The 24,994-nt window shown below is 36.4% G+C and overlaps 1 protein-coding gene and 1 long non-coding RNA gene across 3 annotated transcripts in view; one reads left to right on the plus strand and one right to left on the minus strand.

The window, feature by feature from the left end:
* The window catches only part of LOC143240431 (A disintegrin and metalloproteinase with thrombospondin motifs 6-like), a 118,431-nt gene extending 103,183 nt beyond the window's left edge, over positions 1 to 15,248 (minus strand). Inside the window, exons 1-2 of the mRNA XM_076482853.1 lie at positions 14,726 to 15,248; positions 4,138 to 4,505 (exon numbers count right to left, since the gene is read on the minus strand). Of these exons, the coding sequence (XP_076338968.1) occupies positions 4,138 to 4,505; positions 14,726 to 14,813 (456 nt within the window). The 5' untranslated portion in view covers positions 14,814 to 15,248. The remainder of the gene's footprint in view (positions 1 to 4,137; positions 4,506 to 14,725) is intronic.
* LOC143240433 (uncharacterized) overlaps positions 1 to 24,994 on the plus strand; it is a 53,789-nt gene that overhangs the window by 12,010 nt on the left and 16,785 nt on the right. The gene's annotated exons all lie outside the window — the stretch shown is intronic.

Genomic DNA, 24,994 nt, shown 5'->3' on the forward strand with positions numbered 1-24,994 from the left:
CCATGATGACAGAAAATCATGGAATTTTCTGGGATATTGCCCTCGTTTATTTAAAAAGAAACGTGTTTTTTGTGGCGATATTAATCGTGTATGAAGAGCAGTAAAACCTGTTCAAGGTTAGAGTTGCTATGACGACCACTGAATTTTTCAAACAATGCCTAATGATTCTAGATCGAGTCTGTAAAAATAGAATGAAGCAAAAAACAAATCTCTGGTATTTCTGCTTCTGGCTAATATCACTTACGTCATCGTTATTGTATGAAAAGAGGTTCTAATCTCTATGTTAGCATGCCGAGTCTGGGGTCACACGACTATACGGGTCTTATGCAACGTTTTGTATAGAATCCCCAACAGTAATACTTCAACAACAATTCATGATGACGAGAAACCCACTTGAAGTAAAAATGTCTTCTAAAGATGGCTAGTATGGGTATTAAGTCTTTAATTAAAATAAAGTGCATAATAACGTTTTGACCATCTTAGGTCAGCTGCTAACTCTCTTTGTTAAACTGAAAACGACCTAAGAAAGTCGTTGTCCTGTAATTTATTTTAATTAAAGTTTTAATACCCATACCAGCCATCTTTAGAAGACATTTTTACTTGAACAGCATCCGCTGTTTCCCATGATTTCCAACAGTGTAATTTGTTTCGTTACAATATTTATTATTTAGATTTACTTCGCCTTTAATAACTGTTTGTTTGTTTTTGAATTTCGCACAAAGCTATTCGAGGGCTATCTGTACTAGCCGTCCCTAATTTAGCAGTGTATGACTAGAGGGAAGGCAGCTAATCATCACCACCTACCGCCAGCTCTTGGGCTACTCTTTTACCAACGAATAATGGTATTGACCGTCACATTATAACGCCCCCACGGCTGGGAGGGCGAGCATGTTTGGGGCGACGGGGATACGAACCCGCGACCCTCGGATTACGAGGTGCATGCCTTAACACGCTTGGCCATGCCGGCCACCTTTAATAACTGCATTTGTTTATAGTGTGGAAATGTTCTAACTTAAAACAAAAACTGTAAATTGGTTCCTTCTTTCTCCGCAAATATATCCTGATGAGACCGTTAAGTCTAAGGACTTACAACGCTAGAATCTGGGGTTCGATTCCTCGCGGTGAACACAATAGATAGTCCAATGTGGCTTTTGCTCTAAAATGAATAAAGAAACATATTCACACGTAGCGTTTCCAATGTAGCTTTCCTACGATCTATTGTGAAATTTAAGACGTGACATTTTCCAATATCTGAATAAACGTTTCGCTACAACAAGCTGGTTTAAGCTATGAGCTGATGAACAAGGGCGAACTTACACGATACTGGGCAGAAACGAAGAGATCCTGATTTACTATCTCTTTAACAAACGCACGTATCGCTGAGCTAAAGAGCACACAAATAACTTGTCACAGAAAATATATATCTTTTTAAGATTCAAAGTTCGGTACTTGCGGTGGCCAGAGCACAGATAGTCCATTATGTAACTTTGTGCTTAATTCAAAATAACAGCAAGATTCAGATTCCCTTCAACGTATTTTTTAAGAGTTTAAAAAGCATTACATGCTATGCTGATACCTTACGTCCGACCTGTTCGAATTTTATTGTGCATGGACTCGTGGTTCAGGAAGCTGCAAGAAACAGCTGTTCATGAATGTGAAATCCTTGAAGCCATGCGTACCCCGATAGGTCAGCGGTAAGTTTAAGGGGGTACAACGTTAGAAACACAAGAGTTCTATTTCCTGTAGTGGACAGAACGTAGACGTGTAGGTTTGCGCTTAAACAATCAAACAGTGCCAAGTTTACCTAAAAATATAAATTCAAATAAATTTACTATACTAAAATATACTATACTCTACTAAAATATAAATTCAAATAAATTTACTATACTAAGATATACTATACTCTACTAAAATATAAATTCAAATAAATTTACTATACCATCCGCTAGAGGGACTTTAATTGGTCTATGGCAAAAAGAATTTCATTTGCTACTTCTTTACTAAAATGTAGCTAAATTATGTTATACCAGGATTAAAAATGGTTCTGTCGTTATTATATACGTATTAAAAATCTTCAAGAGTCAGTGATGTGTGTAAAAGTTTTGAAAGATTGCGGCGAGTGACAAAGAAAGTAGGAAGGCATTCCCTGAGAAAACTGGATTGGTTGTTTAAAATTAAGCACAAAGTTACACAACGGGCTATCTGTGTTCTGCCAATCACAAGTATCGAAATTTGAATCTTATAAAGATATATTTTTTCTTTGACAAGTTATCTGTGCTCTTTAACTCAGCGATACGTGCGTTTTGGGGTGCAAGTCTGCAAACATTCCGTTGTGCCACTAGGGGGACAGGAATTTGGATTTTTGCCTTATTAATAGTGAATACTGTGTAAACTTAATTACTAGATGTACGTGATTCACGAACAACCTCACAAACACGAACCAAGAGTGTATCGAGTATAATCAGTCAAAGTGAAGGGCTGAAACAAAGAGAGAGTTTGACATAAATTTTAAACAAAGAAATATTTTCAGAACAGATGACGCTCGATGGTCCGTCCAGTCTGGAATGTGGGGTTATGAATATTATCTTCAAATGTTAGTTAAACGATTAAAAAATATAGTGACTGATTTATGAGGAACAGCCCCCTCGAAACATCTTCTACATACGCCCTTGTTAAGGATGTATTAAATAACTCAATCACTTTATTAGTTCCTAACGTAAATTAAAACAAGGAATATCAAAAAACAGAAGTTATATGTTCGATATTTTAGAGTTTTTTGTTAGTTGTTTGGTGTGAATGAACAAATTACCACATGGGAAATGATCACCATTGTATGTAACAACGTAATTCATTATTTCTGCAATGTAACAATATTTAATTCGATTATTTTTAGATGATAAGCATTTTTATCTCTCAGGTTCGAATCCAGGACTTCCTGAACGGAGCCAGGAGCAATAAAGTGGTTTAAGCCCCATTACCACACACAACATCACGTTCTATACTTTGGGGGCTGTAGATAAGTTCTGAGCTTGATGGTTAAATACCACTATTCGATTAGACTACTCCAAGAGTTATAACGTACGTTCAATCTCACTATTCGTTGGTAAAAGAGTAGCCCAAGAGTTGGCAGTGAGTGGTGTTGACTATCTGCCTTCGCTCTTATCTATCATTTTGAAATTAGGAATAGCTCTCGTGTAGCAATGCGTGTAATTCAACAAACAACAAAAACCTCTCGAACGCAAAGCAAGCACTATACAACCTGATACAAGGGGTAACTACCAGGTTCATCACACAGAAAAGTACCATTTAACAACTGAGCCCAAACGACCTCGTCACTGCTTTTACACGATGTTGTACATATTACACGCATATATTAAACCCATTTTCATATATACATAAGTAGCCTTTTAACGTTAAGAAACAGCACCAACTTTGATTTATTTTATCGTGTACTTATAATAACTTAGAGTTATTACGTAAAAATAAAATAAGAGAAATAAAAGAGCGTGGAAACTCAAAGTAGCTTTTGTTCTTCCAATCTTTATAATCTCAAGAGCCACGTGACATCGGTTACATGGGATTTAAACTTTTAAATCTGTTAAAGAAACTAAGCCTTACATAAGTTGTGAGAGTTCAGATTTTTGTTGTTGTTTTTGTCCCACAGTTTATGGTTTTATTTTAAAATAGAAGAAAATTATATGGAATATGTAAAGACAGATCAGATGTTTAACTATTTTGAAAAACGTGCCACATTGAAGTTGGATGTAATCCTGATAATAAAACTAAATAGTCATATAAATTATTTAAAACTTATAGTATCCAAGAATAATATTATCTTACATATTAAAAGAATGTTTTAACTACGCTATCAAAGTTTGTAATATTTACTTCTGATTAGATAATTCTATGTTAACATGTACACCATTAGTCCAACCCTCAATACTTTATTAAACTCGTCTATTCTACAACGTTTTTTTCTACTGGTGCCAAGTTTAAATACTTAAACAGATACGAATCCAGTAATGTACAAAGTAATAATAATAATGATAAAACAAACACCTATTTTTTTTACCAGTAACAAATAAATAAATGTTGAATGAGAATAAACCAGAATTCAAAATAAAGAAACAAACTTACCAGTCCATCACATGCTGACATAGCTACCTGGGAGTCACTGACGTTTCGTACAGTGCCCTGAAACCAGCACATGGAAGCTGGACCTAACTTTATATGCGTGTTTTTAGTACTATTTAAATTTGAAGACCGCCGTTCGATAACCATACCTGGAGCAAACAACTTATAATTAGGCTGTAGTTCCAAATACAGGTCGTTCTGAGCCAGATTTATACGATAATGCACAATACCGTTTCTGGGTGAACGTTTTATTCTGGGAAGATTATTCCATGAGTAGTGATGAGGCAGGTGATGACTTATAAAACTTCCGTCAGATGTCACCTTTTGAGGGATTACCAATTCATAGCTCTTCATAGAATTAAAAAAATCAGCTAAAATAAAAAGAAAAATGCAAATGATTAAGATTACAATATTTAGATATCGCTGAGCGAAACGTTCAGTTCAACTGTACTCCAAAATCTTTTACCATTAGTGATTAGTTTTAAAGCAGGATCCGGTAAGGACCAAACCAAGCAACTATAGCCTAAAACTAGAAAAATAAAATAAAATTGAAAGGCAATATATATGTAGATGTCTCAAATAATACAACTTACTAAAATTAAAATACTATTTCACATGTTTACACGATGCTAAAAGTTAACAAAAAGTCTGTGGGCATCTAATTGTCCACAGCTTTGTGTTTAAACTCTAAATATTGATCTGGCCAAAGTCTAAAATAAAAAATTTAATTGTGTATTTTGACTTTCGACACATGAAAAATCTTAAATATTATTTTGTAATTTTTATCAATGGTGTTGTTATATGTTAAAACGTGGGTGCTTTGCTGTGTATTCTAATTACGCAATTCAAACTGATAATAAAAATTATCTATGTAAAAATCTATTAAAGTTGTTATTAATTAAATTAAAACTCAAGGCTACGTTATGGCCCAGATACACATCAATAAAGCGTAAATGTCGTATTATTTCGTGACGAAATACCAGAGAAACTGTAAATATTCTACAGGGTGTTCGGAAAGTCACTATGCACTTATGTATTTATTAACACACAAAACTGCACAGTGACTTTCCAAACACCCTGTATATATAAAAATCAGAATTGAATTAAAACGAGAAAAAAAAATACATTTAAAAGAGAACACACAATTTTAACTGAAAAACAAATCCCTTTTATATATAGATTTTCTCTTTAGATTCAAAGCACGTAGGAAAGTAGCTAGTTGTGTATATTTCGCGTATACTTCAAAAACAGTTTTAAGAAATACACTTAAGTTTCAATACAGTAAATCTAAAGTCAATAGTACGATTTCATTGTAACCTCAGTTCAAATCTTACGTGATAAACAGGTTTGGAAGTCTTCTTGTTAAAAAAAAAGTTTATATTTCAAAATTAAAGGTTTATACGAATAAAAAAAACACAATAATAATCTAAAACTTAGAATTAAAGTTCAGTCTTGTTGGGTTTTTCAATGTTGTATTTTTTTCATATTTTTAATTATTCCGTTCATGTTTAGTGCCTACTCGTCTGTAGTGTAGTTGACCCTTCACTTCAATTTGTTTATATATAATACTGGGTCACAACACGTGGGACTATGTTGTTTGTTTGCTTTCTTATGAATTTCGCGCCAAGCAACATGAGGGCAATCTGCGCTAGCCGTCCTCAATTTAGCAGTGTAAAACTAGAGGGAAGACAGCTAATCATCACCACCCACCGCCAACTCTTGGGCTACTCTTTAATCAACGAATAGAGGGATTGACCATCACATTATAACGCTCCCACGGCTGAAAGGGCGAGCATGTTTGGTGCGACGGGGATTCGAACCCGCGACTCTCAGATTACGAGTCGAACGCCTTAACCGCCTGGTCATGCCGGGCCCAACGTAGGAGAAATAATATTTACATTGACACAATTACTGACACTGGACGGCGCTGATGTTTTGTCGCTATCACTATAGTTCACGGTCGTACGTAACCAAATATCGTCCCCCGTCAAATCGCAATCTTGTCATACAGTAGCAAGCAAAAATATACAAAAGAAAAAAAAACAGACAAACGAATAAGTGCAGATGTGCTAAAGGTTAGCTTTTATAGATTAGGCTTAACTACTTTTTCTTTCTTTGTTAGAATTAATTTTGTGCAAATACTAATTTATTAACAGGGCATTCTGCTTCATACGTGAATCCTTTGCTGCTCCGAATACCCCTAGGGATTGCTTATATTTAACTACTATTGTACTTGTGCCAAGATACTTTGTCATGTTGTCTCATAGTACTGTTGAGCCTTTCATATTCATGAATAAGTCTTCCAGGCCCGTCCCATTAGTTTCTGCTGGAATTATGGAAGTATCCATGGATAAAATGACTGTAAGATCGTCTACCTAAAACAACATTCACTTTAGATATTTCCAGTGTAGTTCAAGTGATTTTTCTTCAGTTGTATGGATAGTTGGGTTGTGGAAGTATCCATGGGTAAGGATAACTGTTAAGGTCGTCCACCTAACATAACATTCACTTCAGATACTTCCAGTGTAGTTCAAGTGATTTTTCTTCAGTTGTATAGACAACCTATTTCGATTTTTCATCTGTTACAGCCCCTACTGTATCTATACAACAGTATAAAGTAATTTTATGATTTGTAAATATCATATTCGGTAAGAGCAATTAATTACACTTGAATAAATCTTAGATGTTATAATAACTATTTCTATCGTCAATGTCCGGAAGTTGGTTAGTAGTGTTGTTGTTTTGGATCTAAAGTGATTTCACATTGCTACCACTTTACTGAAACTAATCACACCACTAGAGGACTGAAAGGTCTTTGCTTGTTGTCTCAATCTGCTACTGGCTATCAATCAGTTATATCAGATATCCCCAAAAATCGGTGTGAATAAATTCGAGGGGAGTTTGTATGACAAAGATAACGCATCCTTGTTGTTCAACGTTTCGCTCATAGTCCACGGATCGTCCATTAATATCTGGAATTTTATTGTGGTATTTGAAGGAAACAGTCTTCCACCAACTACTGCTATGAGAGTTAGGCGATTGCCTATAAATTATTTAGTGGCACGTCCCACCCAGTGATAAAGATGACAATGTTACACATATTACTTCTAGAGGCATAAAAACCTCCGCGTTTTTATTTATTTTTTAGTGAGCTAGATCAGCATAATGTACAACATTTTAATAGTATCAAAAGCTTCCTGGCACAAGATCTAGAATGTATTAAAGTTACTCATAATACTGAGCTAGGGAGAATGTTAAGATTGCTCATAATACTGAGCTAAGGGGATGTTAAGGTTGCTCATAACACTGAGCTGGGGGAATGTTAAGGTTGCTCATAATACTGAGCTAGGGTGAATGATTAAGATTGCTCACAATACTGAGCTATGGAGAATGTTAAGGTTGCTCACAATACTGAGCTAGGGGGAATATTAAAGTTACTCATAATACTGAGCTAGGGGGAATGTTAAGATTGCTCACAATACTGAGCTAGGGGGAATGTTAAGGTTGCTCACAATACTGAGCTAGGGGAATGTTAAGGTTGCTCACAATACTGAGCTAGGGAGAATGTTAAGATTGCTCACAATACTGAGCTAGGGGGAATGTTAAGGTTGCTCATAATACTGAGCTAGGGGAATGTTAAGATTGCTCACAATACTAAGCTAGGGGGAATGTTAAGGTTGCTCACAATACTGAGCTATGGAGAATGTTAAGGTTGCTCACAATACTGAGCTAGGGGAATATTAAAGTTACTCATAATACTGAGCTAGGGGGAATGTTAAGATTGCTCACAATACTGAGCTAGGGGGAATGTTAAGGTTGCTCACAATACTGAGCTAGGGAGAATGTTAAGATTGCTCACAATACTGAGCTAGGGAGAATGTTAAGATTGCTCACAATACTGAGCTAGGGGAATGTTAAGGTTGCTCATAATACTGAGCTAAGGGGAATGTTAAGGTTGCTCATAATACTGAGCTAAGGGGAATGTTAAGGTTGCTCATAATACTGAGCTAAGGGGAATGTTAAGGTTGCTCATAATACTGAGCTAGGGGAATGTTAAGGTTGCTCATAATACTGAGCTAGGGGAATTGATTGGAGAGAAGTCAGGCATCATATCAGATTACACTTTTCAGAGAAATTAACTTCTATTACAATAGTTTGAGTCAACAGATTTTGTTGTTACTTCCATTAACAGTATTGGTCACAACACTTACTGTATTCAATTATATTTTCTATATATGTTGCGAAATATTATATGAGTTACGTTCTCAAATACTGTTAATAGTACGGGTAGCAAATTGACCATTGCATTTTAATCGTCGAGTACGAAAGTAAGAAAAGCATATCTAATTAGCTGTAATGATGACCAAGTTGATTTTTAGGTAATCATTAGTACAGAAGCTACAACGTTCATTTCCGCACTAACTTCTTCACTTGACAATCTCACTTATGATTGTGTCCTGCCTGTTCCTGATTGGTGTATTGGCTGTTATTCCTATGATGAGCTCGCCCTAAATCAGCCTCTGTAGCTGTTTACTGTAACCTTGCTAATCAATGGTCCCAAACATATTTCTTGCCTTCAGGGGAGGCGTTTGGAAGAAGGAAAAGGTGATTTCATGAACCTACTCTTCACAATGGATCAGCCTGTCTTCTCTTTTACTCATTTCCAAAATCGTAGCGAAATCTTTCCGGAAGTCCATGGTGTAAATAAACCTAGAAACTAGATAAACGCCCGCGGTGCAAACAGACTTAGCAACCTGATAAACGCCAAATAATATATGAAAACCAAATTAACTGAGATATTATAACGTAGAGAATAGATTGAAGTTTACTCAATGTGCCGCGAATCATAATTAACAGGAATAACTTGAAACTGAAGATCACTTAGAGTGTCGCGAATTATAATTAAGAGGAACATCTCGAATAAAAGTTTTTATTACCAAACAGATAGTTGGCAACGCCTTTTCGAAATTTTTCCTTTCTGGTTATTTTTGTTTCTTAATTTTTTTTTGTTTCAAAGTTCTATTGTTGAATTAAAAGTGTTGAATTTTAGGCACATTTCGAATGTTTTTGGCGTAAAACAAAATACTCGTTGCAAGGTTTTGATTTAGTTGTTGCGTCAACATCCTGTTTTAACTTTTGTAAAGTTAATATCATTTGTGTGATTCCTTAAAATTCAGTATCTATTTCCTTTGTTGTTATAAGTGTTATTTTACCCGTCATTTTATAGCCCAAACACTAACTATTTTGTTGTTGTTTTTTCGTAATTATGACAGTTACACAGTGGGCTATCTATGCTCTGCCCATCACAGGTATCAAAACTCGGTTTTCAGCGTTATATATATGCAAACATACTACTTTGCTACTGGGGGAGACAATAATTATCTTAGGAATTTTCTTTCAAATTCAGTATGATGTTTGTTTGTTTTTTAATTTCGCACAAAGCTACTCGAGGGCTACCTGTGCTAGCCGTCCCTAATTTAGCAGTGTAAGACTAGAGGGAAGGCAGCTAGCTAGTCATCACCACCCACCACCAACTCTTGGGCTACTCTTTTACCAACGAATAGTGGGATTGACCGTCACATTATAACGCCCCCACGGCTGGGAGGGCGAGCATGTTTGGCGCGACACGGATACGAACCCGCGACCCTCAGATTACGAGTCGCACGCCTTAACGCGCTTGGCCATGCCGGGCCTTCTGCGCTAAGCGTCCCTAATTTAGCGATGTAAGACTAGAGGGAAGGCAGCTAGCTAGTCATCACGACCCACCGCCAACTCTTGGGCTACTCTTTTACCAACGAATAGTGGGATTGACCGTCACATTATAACGCCCCCACGGCTGAAAGGGCAAGCATGTTTGGCGCCACCGGGATGCGAACCCGCGACCCTCAGATTACGAGTCGCACGCCTCAACACGCTTGGCCATGCCGGGCCTGATGTTTGTAAGCGATATGCAAAGACGAGTGTGAGCTGATAAAATAACAAGATATTGTTTCACTTTCAGATATTGTGAGCTCTGTTACTGTAGTAAAGCATAAATTTTTGCTCAATCAGTTATTTAAAAGTTTGTTTAAGAAATGTATTTAACTTCGGGAGTTTAAAAGCACTACAGTATAAACTTCAACTTTTCGTAGTTAAAAAAACAAAAACGTTTTCACTCCTATGAACTTTACGTATTTGGTTGCAAAACATCCAATTGGCCTAAAACTCGTTTAACAAAACTTTGTAAGTGGGCTCGTGTATATATTACAGCTGAATATGTATCCTAGAACCCAAGCAGTTTTTTAAATTTTCTCGTGAAATCTGGCCTGCTGTTGTAGATATTTTTTTTTCTGTCACACTGTGTCTTGCTAGATATTTATGTGGTCTACATTTTGCCTGATTTGACTTTGCTATATAAATAAAAACTGTATGATTTAGTGTTTAAGCCAAACCTTTTCATTATCAAATCATTTTATTTCATCTAAAAGTTTGTTGTTATTCTCTGTATTGTGGATAAATATGACAATGAATGGCACAATGTTTTAACATAAAGCTTTTTAAGGGAGGGTAAATTTAGCAGGGATTATATTTATAATTAAGCGTGGTTCAATAATGAATAATTATCTTCACACTAAAAACGTATCTTATGTCATGAGCTGACATTGAAAAGATTAAAGATTAAATAAGCTAGTTCGTAGTTACGAGTGCAGAAGTTCCCCCAATCAACAATAATGACTTCCGGTGTATAAGAACCACTCGAGATAAACTCTCGCCAGCGAAAGTTACGTCAAATTGTGAGTATTGTGTCTTGCATTTAAGAAAAACGTTCCCCAATTGGAACATCGCTTGGACTCTTACGAAGTAATAACATAAATCCACATCGATTTGATGGATCGTGAAAGAAACAGATCTGGTAAATTTAGTAAATTCTACATTTTTTACGCTTTTTATCAGTAAAGTTATTGCAGTGTAATTTTGTTTTACGTATTAAAATATATTTTGCTATGAAAACTGACAACAACTAACGATTTCAAGCTTCTTACGAAAGTATTTGCCATCTTTAACATAAACGACCATTTGGTAGTTATGTGTATAATATATGTATTCATACACACATCCCAGTAACACCGTGTTATCTTAAGTAATACTACTGCTATGTTTTTAGTTATTAAAGCAATTCAGTACTATTTTTTTAATTTACTTAAACTAATTTTGCTTGTCTAATTGTTTTAATTCTAAAATGGTGGTTCTTATAATAGATTTTCTATTGCCACTACGATATTGTTCGCCACCTAGTTAATGTTTGCTTCGAATTTGATGCGTGAGTTCTGCAAACGAGAGTAGTTCAAACATGGTTTCTAATTAGGTCCGAGTGTTTCGACTAGGTACAAGAGTGTAGAATGTCTTGTATTTCGATTCTGCATGAATTTATTTCACTGCTTTAAAAAAAAAAAAAAAATGTGTGGTTGGGCCTTCTATCACATTTACAAAATTATCATAATGAGTTAATTACGGTAAGCCTCGTTATGTATATTTTTGCCTCAGACTAAATATTAAAGTTTCTGTTACATCTTCAACGACTTCAGAATTTTCAACTGTACTTGCTATTCACAATGTACCTGTATGATAATAAAGGTATAATAATTCACATCTTTTAATTTATAATCTGCTGTGCAAAATAAATATACATCGTCTTGGTAGAATTTCGCGTACTAGTTACATCGTACTTATATTAATGTCAATTTGTCTATCCTAATAACATTCCAGAATGCTTTGCACACCCTTCGCACTTGTAAGATTCTGAATTGACTTATGATAATCTTCCTACATGATGACGTGTACACATAGAAGATACGATTAGTGTTTAAAGGGATGTAAGTAGTGAAATGTAATAACTTATTTACGAATATTAAGGCCCGACAAGTCAGATGGTTAAGGCACTTGACTCCTCGAAATCTGAGGGTCGTGGCTTCGAATCCCCGTTACACCAAACATGCTCGCCCTTTCAGATTTGGGGACGTTATAATGTAACGGTCAATCCTACTGTTCATTGGTAAAAGAGTTGGTGGTGAATGGTGATGACTAGCTGCCTTCCTTCTAGTCTTACACTGATAAATTAGGGACGGCTAGCGCAGATAGCCCTCGAGTAGCTTTGTGCGAAATTCAAAAACAAACAAACAAATGAATATTAAAGGAACTCAATACTTAATTCATAAAGCAGTAACTGAGCCGGGAATTGAATTCAGACCCGAAAACTAAAAAATCCTGAGTACCGGTATATCAGTTAGTTTTTATGACCAGTCAAGTGGATGTCTTACGCCAACTTGGCTTTTCATTTATCATGAATTGTTGTGACGTACTTGTGATCTACGGTTTTAATCCGTAGATTGCCACACTCCGTATTAATATAGAAATACCTAAAACATTGAATCTCGTCAAAATCAGGCTGTGTTAAATCTAACAAAATTTTGTTTTTTTTTAAAAACGTAAGTTCTTGTTTATTTGGCTTTTGAACACGTCTTGCATAATTACAAATTATATTGTTTGTACTTCAAACATTTTTTCCTTCTCGATGTTTGTCCTTTGGTTTGTTTTGGGTGATCATCTCTAGCTGTAAAGTTCATTATAATTTGTTCTCACACTTATTTATATTTTTTCACGAAATACGTTATTGGTCAGTTTTAGTTTCTGCATATTTTCTTCTCGACATCCTAAAGCTTGGTTTGTTTTAATTTACGGTTTATGTTCTATACTAGTTTAAGATTGGGTTTGCTTTTTTTTTTTATTTTGATGTATTTGTTTCTCTCTTTATTATGGTACAAATTTCTTTAATCTCTCTTGATCTGATAATTATCGGTGCATATTACAGGCCATTTTTCCTGATATAATTTTCAGTTTTTCATTTATTATTATTATTGCACAAAAGCTATATAACATTAAACTAAATATCTCTTTCTAAACTAATAAAGTGTACTTTTTTAATGTAAAACCTAAAAAAATAATGCTCAAAATAAATTCGTAAGTGTACATTTACCTTCAAGCACTAGGAAATTTTGCATTTAATTACAACAAAAATAAACCGTAAAATACTAGCCTCATCAACGGACTTCTGCACATGGTGGGTAAGTTAATAGGACTGTCTACTTTTTGTGCGTGTGTGTATTTCCTTATACATAGTTGTACCTTATCAAGGTTAAAAGTTATCGTCTTTCTACGAAATCGGGTTTCTTAAAAACACGTTATTTTCCTTATTGATAGAATGTGTATATAACATTTTATGTATTATATGGTGTAAAATTTCTAATTCTCACAACGCCAGTTTTCTTTGGTTACGAGTTTGCCGTGTTTATTGACAGTTACGAGGCGCAGTATTAAGCATATTATGTCTTTGACGAGGTAATGAGTTGCTCCTTGTTCGTTCTACAAACACTACTACGGAACGTCTGGTCATCTTCTTACCGGCGCCTTTGAAGCTGTGTAGCTTAACAAGCTTCTATCTCGGTTTAAGCTATCGCTTTTGTCCGAATTTAACATCAAGAGTCTGGCACGTATTAGACCTTTATCTTGCTCGAGCTAGAGAAAACGTGCTCTACGTCACTCATTCTCAGCGATACTAGACTACTTCTTGCAGCCTTCACTAAATACGTGGTTTATATCGCATGTAGAATGTCGGCTTCAAGGCCTATATTCTCCTCTTTGGGAATTTTAAACTAAATATACTATCACTACGTAATTATGCGGAAGGAAAGAAGGTTTATTTTGAAGTGACTTGTTTGAGACCGGCTTATCAATAAATGGGAAACTTACAATAATCTTTCACAACGGTCCCCCAGTGGCACAGCGGTATGTATTTAGACTCACACCGCTAGAAACCGGGTTTCAATACATATCGTGGGCAGAGCACAAATAGCTCCTCGTGTACCTTTGTGCTGAATTTTGGTGCCCAGCATGGCCAAGTGTGTTAAGGCGTTCGACTCGTAATCCAAGGGTCGCGGGTTCGAATCCCGGTCGCACCAAACCTGCTCGCCCTTTCAGCCGTGGGGGCGTTATAATGTGACAGCCAATCCCACTATTCGTTGGTAAAAGAGTAGCCCAAGAGTTGGCGGTGGGTGGTGATGACTAGCTGCCTTCCCTCTAGTCTTACACTGCTAAATTAGGGACGGCTAGCGCAGAGAGCCCTCGAGTAGCTTTGCGCAAAATTATAAAGCAAACTTTCACAAGGATTCGCCTTTCGTAGTGAAAAATAAACATTACTTCTGATTATAGGGGAATTGTATAATATATTTATAAAGACTAATATTTACCTCAAAGGAAAAAAAAGGAATAAAACCTGTAATTATTCAACAGTCTGCACAAAAAATAAGAGAATTTTCCAATTTTGAAATATTCAAATTAATGTAGACGTAAATTCTCAATATCAAAGTACTCATGTATATAGTAAGTTGTAACACCTGTCCACAAAGTATTCTGATAATTACTATTAAGTATACACTGTTAATCAAGTGCTATATTCGTGAAGATATGGTAATGGTAAACGGAATTGAACAGGTGAAATATTAAAATTATTTTTGTTGAATGAGAAAATACAATGAAAACTGAACGTATTTCCTACCTTGCCGTGAATCACGGAAGAGGGTACCGGCAGAGGTCAAAAGTCCCAGACCCGCGGTTAACAACACCGCGGGAAGGGAACGAACCATCGTTGTGCAGACTATCGTTTGCTCTTCAGCTTCTCAATGTGTACACGTAATATTTCTAAGACGGATGCGTATGGTTTTAACCTGTACGCCTACCTTTATTCGTACGTACTCTTAAACCACGTGCTCCTATAATAACGCACGAACGCAAGTTTGAAACTGCTTTACTTGAATCTCAAGCTGCTAAATGCGAAGTGTACCCAGAGCCTCGCCAGCTTGAGCAACTGTATCAGTGAAACTTAATCCACTTTGCTACTGAGTTTATATGAGAGTTACTGTCATAAGAGCTTCTATACTAAAGCTCAATCCAGTTGGCCACTGGGTACAAGAAATATTGTTCCAAAGCGTGTGATTGGCCGAACGAACACTGACCCGCACATTCAAAAGAAATAAGTACGCCAGCATTCTAGTTTTGACGATCGTAGACGGTCGTGCCGTCTAAGCACGCTTCGCATTTTTCTGCGCCTTTTTAAATCAGTCATCCCTCTAGCGGTATAACAATGAAACTCAATTATATATAATAGAGGTATCAATTTAAGTGAAAGAGAAAAAACAAAACAATAACCAAGAGCATGGGAGTCCGTAGAAATTTTTCTGGGGAAGGGGGAAGTAGTGTGTGAAATTGTGAATTGAATAGAAAATTCATATACTGAGCGAATAAATAAAGACTTATGTTTATCACTTCCCAGAAGGGATAAGTGCCCCTTCTTGTCCTTCCCTGCGGATGCTCATGACTACGTTTACTAAGGAGTGGCTACTAGCTTCAACTCTACAGGTCACAATACATTCATTGAGGAGACAATAGAACCAAGTTATATCATAGAGCACACACACCTTAGCACCTATCTGTGGGAGAGTCGCGGGTTCGCATCCCCGTCGTGCCAAACATGTTCGCCCTCCCAGCCGTGGGGGCGTTATAATGTGACGGTCAATCCCACTATTCGTTGGTACAAGAGTTGGCGGTGGGTGGTGATGACTAGCTGCCTTCCCTCTAGTCTTACACTTCTAAATTAGGGACGGCTAGCACAGATAGCCCTCGAGTAGCTTTGTGCGAAATTCAAAAACAAAAAAACAAACCTATCTGTATTTCTTTTGAGCCTTTCACTTAATCAATTTTCGTTACACGTTAAGCATTTCCCGGTAAAGTGGAAGCAACTTTACAAACTAACGATGCAAAAATCCAGCGTTCTATTCCTGTGATGAAAAGAAACCAGATAATAAATTGTAAAGCTTTGTGCTTAAAACAGATACACGTCGCTTATTTTAACTTTATTAAAACATGTAACGAAAATCAACAAGGTATTTTTTTCAAATGTTTGTAAACTGAAATAGCTAAAAAAATAAAGAGCGTTTTGTGTTTCTATTAAGTAGATTTTTCCCCGTTACTTAATTTAAGTAAAACGGTTTTCTTATATACCGTATGTCACATAACAATAAATTAATTTTTAAGACTAACGACCTGAATTTACAAGAAAGCATTCAGAAGACAGGAAATTTTGAATATGTTTTATTAATTTTAGGTTTAGTTAGCATCATATAATAAAATACAAAACCAATTAGCACTCGAAAGTTTAGTTATGTGCTGCCATCTACTGGCTTATATATACACCTTTAGGAATCTCAGCATATTGAAATTCTTTTAATGGTGTTTTACATCGACAGGTCATTCGGAAAATAAAGTAAGTTTTTAGTTCCCACCGGTGTGTGTATCTTGCCCCCACAGGATAATTAAAAGAGCTTCTGGGATTCCAGTTTGTACAACAAACAGTAATACATCTCCATTTCATTTGACAACTAAGTTACTTTCCTTTAATAAATTTCCGATACGTATTTTGGAATCTGGTATAAGAGAGAGGAGTCGAAAAGAAAGATCATCAAAAACAGCGGGATTAAAATATTCGAAAATACTTTATCTAAGAAATAACTTAAATATTTGTAATGAAGAAATAAATTTATTTTTCAAAAAATATTCAACACAATATAATTTTCAATGAAAGCTCCTCCTTTTTAAACTCATCAGATTCTTGTGAAGAAGAACAGGAACGTTTAGCTCGAAATCACCGTATGTTCTCATAAGATAAATAGCCAGATAGAGACATCTAGGATTTAGGCTTAATCGTCTTTATTTTGTGAATTACTAACCAGAGGGAAGGCAGCTAGATATCAGCATCATTGTCTACGGCCCGGCATGGCCAGGTGGCTTCGCTTCTTCTTTATGGGTATGTGGGAAATTTTGATACCCAGGAGGGTCAGGTGCAAAAGACCTCTTTCTCCATCTGTAACTTTTATTTTCAGCTACTACTTACTATGTTGTAGTTGTAGTGCTTGAGGAACAGGCTAACCAACAGTACTCCAGCCCTTTTCAGGGCAATGTCCATATATTGTCTCGAATTCTTCATTTACTTATTCTTTAAATCTATTTATATAAAGATATTTATAACTATATATGTTATATTAATTCTAAACGTTTAGTGCTTGGTGGCCTGCTCGATTTATTTTTCTTAAATATATATTCACAGGAGAGTGGTACTGAGGACTATGTTAATCACGTACCTATTATGCTCGCCCTTTCAGCCCTGGGGGCGTTATAATGTAACAGTCAATCTCACTATTCGTTGGTAAAAGAGTAGCCCCAAGAGTTGACAGTGGGTAGTGATGACTGGTGGTCTTTCCTTTAGTTTTATCACTGCAAAATTAGGGACGGCTAGCGCAGATAGCCGTCGTGTAGCTTTGCGCGAAATTCAAAGACAAACAAAAATGACAAAGATTACAACATATAATAATGGACCATAATAATAAAAAAAAGAAAACAAAACAACATAACTAACTCACCATAGAAACCTGACTTCTGTGAAATTAACGTCGTGAATAATTTCAGCAAAATGCCCAATCACTTCTTTTGTTCATTGATGTATAATCGTAATTCTAGTGTTTCATTTTGACTGACGCGTGTATAAGTATTTTGTAACAAATATATCTAAAACTATGAATGGTGTGCTTAAAGTAAGGCAAACATTAATAACCGACGTTAGAAGTTACCTGACCCTGAGTTCGAATCTGCACCACGAATTCCTTCTTAGTTTAAATTTTTCACTCATACGCTCGTTTTATCAACATTTTTCTTTAAAACAAAATATCAACAGATTCATTTCTACATTTCCGACCCTCTTTCCTCATTTTTATTTTATGTCGTAAGCACCTACTACTGTTTCTAAATAAACCTATTTGCACATCCGCCCTTCACGCGACAAATCGCTAGTTTATCAAAACTGGGTAAATATGATACGCCCTTTTTACATCAAACTATTAAACAAAGAACAGCGCTCCCAGTAGCACAGCGGTATGTCTGCGCACTCATACCGTTAGAAACTGGGTTTTGATACCCGTGGTGGGTAGAGCACAGATAGTTGATTGTGTAGTTTTGTGCTTAATTCAAAACAAACAAAGAACAGCAGTCTTTGTAATGATTTAATAATATCTCCTCCTTTTTTATAACATCAGTTAAAGCCGAGGTACGCGCTCAGTTTTAATGATTAACTCATTCAGTCTTCATTTCTTGCCTTCCTTCTATTGAATGAAAAAATAACTTTATTTTGCGTGGCTGATACATTTAGCACAACAGAACTGTCACTATAGTATTCTTAGATTTTGGGGCCTGGTATGGCCAAGCGTGTAAAGGCGTTCGACTCGTAATCCGAGGGTCGCGGGTTCGAATCCCGGTCGCACCAAACATGCTCGCCCTTTAAGCCGTGGAGGCGTTATAATGTGACGGTCAATCCCACTATTCGTTGGTGAAAGAGTAGCCCAAGAGTTGGCGATGGGTGGTGATGACTAACTGCCTTCCCTCTTGTCTTACACTACTAAATTAGGGACGGCTAGCACAGATAGCCCTCGAGTAGCTTTGCGCAAAATTCAAAACAAAAAATTCTTAGATATAGAGTGTATTATAACAATTCTTCAACTATGTGTATATCTCCGTTGACACAATGATATGGTTAAAACGTAAGGTATGGGCCCGGCATGACCAAGCGTGTTAAGGCGTGCGACTCGTAATCTGAGGGTCGCGGGTTCGCATCCCCGTCGCGCCAAACGTGCTCGCCCTTTCAGCCGTGGAGGCGTTATAATGTTACGGTCAATCCCACTATTCGTTGGTGAAAGAGTAGCCCAAGAGTTGGCGATGGGTGGTGATGACTAGCTGCCTTCCCTCTAGTCTTACACTACTAAATTAGGGACGGCTAGCACAAAACAAACCAAAACCAAATCTTTAAGTTATGCACGATTTAAGATTCATGTACGATTGAATCTTTAATAGTTTCAACTATACTGTGATTCCGAGCGAATACTTTACTAATTTCGGTGTCATGGATTTAGAATTAAGAACAGTAGGTTTATTTGTATGTTTGTTTTTGAATTTCGTGCAAAGGTACACGAGGACTATCTGCACTATCCATACACGATTTAGTCGTGTAAGACTTGACTGAAGGCAGATAATCATCACCATCCACTGCCAACTCTTGGGCTACTCTTTAACGACGTATAGTGGGATTGATCTCTACGGCTGAAAGGGCGAACACGTTTGGTATGACGAAGATTCGAAACCACGAACCTCAGATTACCAGTAGAGCGTCGTAACCACCTGCCCATGCTGGGTCTCCTCATGGTGGAAGCTTAGTGTAACAACAACCTGCAAACAAAACCTGCACCGAAGTCTGCATGGGACAGCGATAAGCTTACGACACTAATATGTGGGATTCAATTTTCCGCGATGGATACAACAGAAACGAAATTATAACCTTATCCTGATGATCGCCTTTAGCCACAGAAATCAAATTATAACCTTATCTTGCATATCGCCTTCAATCACAAAAATGAAATTATAACCTTATCCTGCACATCGCCTTCAATCACAAAAACAAAATTATAACCTTATCCTGCATATCGCCTTTAGCCACAGAAATGAAATTATAACCTTATCCTGCATATCGCCTTTAGCCACAGAAATAAAATTATAACCTTATCCTGCATATCGCCTTTAGCCACAGAAATGAAATTATAACCTTATCCTGCATATCGCCTTTAGCCACAGAAATGAAATTATAACCTTATCCTGCATATCGCCTTCAATAACAAGGACAAAACTACTCCATAATTCTGCACATTGCCTTGAATAACGAAGATAAACCTATACCCATATCATTCATATTTTATCCAGTCAGTCACAAAAATATATATGCAGTCATATTCTGCATATCTTTTCCAATCAACACTGACATAACCCGCTAGTTAGGTTAGAGCAGTCGCAATTTACTGGTCGTGGAACAGAAACCTGTCATCTAACATGTTTGTTCTTCCTGTCGTGTGGGTGTTAAAATGTGCTAGTCAATCCTACAATTCGTTGGTATAGAGTAACTCATGAGTTGGCGGTAGGGTGTTAACTAGCTACGTTCCCTGTAGTATATAGCTTCAAAATATAGGATCGCCATCGCAGATAGCCCTTGTGTTACTTTGCAAAACAAGTAAAAAAAAATTTCAATAAGATGTCTTCTTATATGACCCCCTCAGTGGCTCAGCAGTAAGTCTGTCGGCTAAGATAATCCACTAGTAAAGGAAATTATTAAAATAGATTTCCAATCTGAATTCGAAAGTATATATATATATATATATGACTCAAACGTTACGTCTTATCCTGTCTCGCATAAGACGTAGAATATTCTCATGAGTAAATTAATTGCGCTACAATTGCGACAACATCCGTTGAAGACTAGGCTAAGTTTCCGCTTTGATCCTTACAGTGAAAGACAACAGCATGTTAACGCTTTTCTAACTCGAAACTTCTTCTGTGTAAAAGTGTGCATAAGTTTCCATGGATACTACAGTTTTACAGCTAGAAAATATGAAGTGCAAAATTCGCTTTCTCTTAACATACACCATCATTCTCATGGGTGTCATAAACCAACACCCGCCGAGTTTATTAACAGATGGCGCCAATTTTTTTATTTTTTAAAAGCAAATCCGACTATTAGATTATGTAGGCTGACTGCTGAAGTTAATTATATGTAATTTTCTATAACTACTTCAATTTCACGAGGCAGAATCAAGGTCACTGAAAAATGATTACATACATGTACATATATACAAAACGCTTATATGTATTGTTGGTTTTGAAGGTAACCACCGTGTACAATATTTAACCGGAAAAGTATTTGTAATTATTCAAATATGTCAGATGACTCAAGCAATATTGTCAGTAGAGTTTGATCAAACGACAAGCTTAGCAACAGTTATGTGAAAGATAAAGTCTGTCCTTTATACTAAATATACAGCAAAACTAGCTGATTTTAAACACTGATTTTACGCTGAAGAAATGTTATCTCTTTACACCAATAACGAATATCCAAAAATAAACTGATTCGCTTTTTTTGGAGACATTAGATAACGCATGTTGGTTTAACTTGTTAAAAGAAGCTCTTAATGAAGAACATTTTAACAAATATTAAAAAAAAAGAAATTCTAGCTAATTCTTATTTATCTTATATCTTTGAGCTTTGTGGCATAACTTTGCGGTTTACTTTGAAACTTAAGTTTGCAATGATACCTTCGAAGATTTTATGACCATTTTTACTTTTTGGTAGTTATTAAAAATATAAGTTACTCTTTCTCCGATATTGTATAAACATGGTTGAATATGAATGTATTATTAATATAGTTTCTGAAACATAAATGAGGTTACTAATAAACAGCAATAAATCATTTTCTTCTAGTTCCGATTTTTGACACTTGGCGACAGCCTACTTCGTTAACATTGTGAAGGATTATAAATTTTAAGGTGTAGAACTGGCTTACAAAAAAAAATTAAAATTAAGACAGATTGGACTATAGTTTTACGTATTTAGACTGATTTGGTGTCAGTGTAACGTATTTCAATAACTCATAACAAATCCACCACGCATTGAGAAAATCTCCATTTCTTTACCATATAAAGTTAATTAACTGCATATTTCAGTTTATGTTAGCCACTTTACGACAATATTTCAATACCACCGCTATGTCATAAACTGAAAATGAGTTTGTTGTTTGTATAGACAACTGACATATCAATATAACCTTCTCCGTAATTATCAGTGTTTTTGTGTAAATATTTGATTCTGTCTTGTTTGTTTGATCTCAGTGTGTAGCTTTCCGCTATCTCTGCTGTGTCCACTACGAGAAATCGAACCCCGGACTTTAATGCTGTTAACCTGGCACGGGCTAGTGGTTAGAGCGCTCACTCACCATATGAGGGTCGCGAGTTAGAATTCCCCATCACAGAACATGTTGTCCCCCCAGTGGCACAGTGGTATGTCTGCGGACTTATGCCGCTAAAAAAAACAGGTTTCGATAGCCGTGGTGGGCAGAGCAGAGATAGCCCTTTGTGTAGCTTTGTGCTTGATGCCGAACAATCGAATATGTTTGTCCTACATGGTTGCTGAATGGGTCTAAAAAAAATCGTAGCATACAGAAAATCTGGTCAATCCCAAATAATAGTAAGCGGAATCTTCGAGAAAATTGTGATGGTGAAATATCAGATATGTTGATAAAACGTTTTCTGGAATTCTTTTTTATACCTGTCAATAATAATAACTATATGATAATGTAAGTTTCAACAACAGTACATTATGAATCAAATAGATATATAACATATCAAGTGAAGTGTACGTTAACGTTGACGAAATCAGTGTTATGAAATACTCATTAAATCAATCGACGTTAACTAAAATATCATTAAATGTACTTTGTTTTGTTGCTTCACCTCAATGATACTAACAGCCAATCAGAGGCCTCCTATGTTTCAGGCATAGCCGAACGTAATTTTGAATTGCGTACCAGTGACAGCTAAACAGTCGACAACGTCCATCGCATGAAATGACTATTTATAATCAAATATCCAGATTGACTGTCACATTTTTAACACACTAAAAACTGAAAGTGTGAAGTGTGTTTGTTAGCACCACGTTTCAAACTCGAGACCCTCAGATTTGTTAATACCAAACATGGCCTTATACACAATGGGCTATTTGCACTGTGCACATCGTGAGGGTTAAACTCTAAATCATAACGTTATAAGTTTGAAACCACTGGACCACCAAAGGGCAAATAACAAAATAACATATGTGCCTAGAGGAACAACCACACATTAATAGCAACTTAGATGAAACACAAAACCTAACTATCGACCGAAAGGAAAATGTCATATTGTCGTTTCACAACTTGACAAAAATGAATTGTAAATGGTAAAATAAAATCACACAGGAAGATTCTGGAAGAAAATTTAAACATAATAATAAAACGCTATGAAGCAAGAACATGCGGAGAACAAATTAGGGTTAAATACGGACAGAAATCTGAAGTGTCAGTGACGAAAATAGAGGAATAAACATTACACAAAAACAAATCTGTTCATTAAAAGTAAACAAAGAAAGAAATGTTGGTACGCCATTGTTTGTATTGTTGTTTTTTGCGTTTGCGTAAGAAACGGTCAGTAACAATTGACTTTAAAACAATTTAACTAGTGCGTGTGTTTATGGGAAAGCTTGTGACAGATTCACCTTTGTTGCTATTAACAATGTTTTATCTTTGTTTACAGTTCTTCACTGTTTTGTAATTTGTATCGCCTTATTAACAGGTTGTCGCAGAGTTCACAAATTCAAATAAAAAAATCCAGAAATACTTCAAATAGGAAACTAATCTTTGGGTCCAGTAATCGAAGTTTGGTTATATCACTTGACTTCTGTCTGATAGAGAGTTTATTATCTTTATAATGACTGTAGATGATTCTCCTTCAAGTCCACATCCTGTGTTAATGAACGTCGTGCGAATTTTTAGCCTGGTGGTTAAGACACTCGACTCGCAATTTATAGGTAGCGAATTCGAATGCCGTCTCCGAACATACTAGCTCTTTTAGCCGTGGAAGCATTATAATGTTTCATTCAATCCCATTAGTTGTTGATAAAAGATTACTCCAACATTTGGCGTGGGTGGTGTTGACTGGCGAACTTGGATCACCCCCCCCCCCCCGAAAAAAGGTGATTTGATAGCTCGCAAAAAACACCTTTCAACTTTTGAGATACGAGGATCAAACCTAGCAGATGAAATCGGGTGGGGGGAGGTGATTTAACCTATATCACGTATTTATTACTCTTATTTATATAGAGCACAGAAGGGTATAAAATGCACTCGGAAGATCCCGAGACATGATAAGGCTCTGAGAAAAGGTTTTCAGGGTCGTTGACATAGAATCAGCCATTGGAGTTTCTATTTTTTGTCCCTCTATAGATCCCTGGAGGCACTAATTTTAAAACTCTGTTCAAAACCTGGAAACAGAGGCTATGGGGACCAAGCTTGGCACAAGGCTTAGGAAGGATGTCCTAAGGAGCTGTTTTTTTTTTTTGTGTGTTTTTTTCCTGTACAAATATTCCCCTTTGAGAACAGTGAATCCGATCAATACACTAGGACCTCTGTAAGTTATTAAGCCCGCAACTCAAAACGTCGGTAGTTTATGCAGTTATTTTGTTTGTTTTTGTTTTTGAATTTTGCGCAAATCTACTCGAAGGCTATCTGCGCTAGCCGTCCCTAATTTAGAAGTGTAAGACTAGAGGGAAGGCAGCTAGTCATCACCACCCACCGCCAACTCTTGGGCTAATCTTTACCAATAAATAGTGGGACTGACCGTCACATTATAACGCCCCCACGGCTGAAAGGGCGAGCATGTTTGGTGCAACGAGGATATGAACTCGCGACCCTCGGATTACGAGTTGAACGCCTTAACCCACCTGGTCATGCCGGGCCTCCGGTTATTTCAGGTTCTAAAATAATAGATTGGTAAAAATAATATCAGATTTCTCTCTTGCCTCCCACAACTCAACCAAGACGTATTTTCTTCATTACTAGAATTTGTCAGTTGGGCTGGACGATAAAGAGCCGAAAGACACTTTGAGATATTGTTTATACATGTATTATAATATTTTAAAAGTTTCGGTTTATATGTCGAAAGCTAATGAAGCATTACCAACTAATATGCAGTGCCACAGCCAAAATTTCAGTTCGGGGGCCATATGTCTAGAAGAATTCTACCCCCAAAATAAACATCAATAAAACGTGTCGCCACTTCCAGCACACCATTTAATTTATTTTCAGTGTTTTCCCTT

This window comes from Tachypleus tridentatus, chromosome 13 (assembly GCF_004210375.1).
Source record: "Tachypleus tridentatus isolate NWPU-2018 chromosome 13, ASM421037v1, whole genome shotgun sequence".
NCBI lineage: Eukaryota > Metazoa > Arthropoda > Merostomata > Xiphosura > Limulidae > Tachypleus > Tachypleus tridentatus.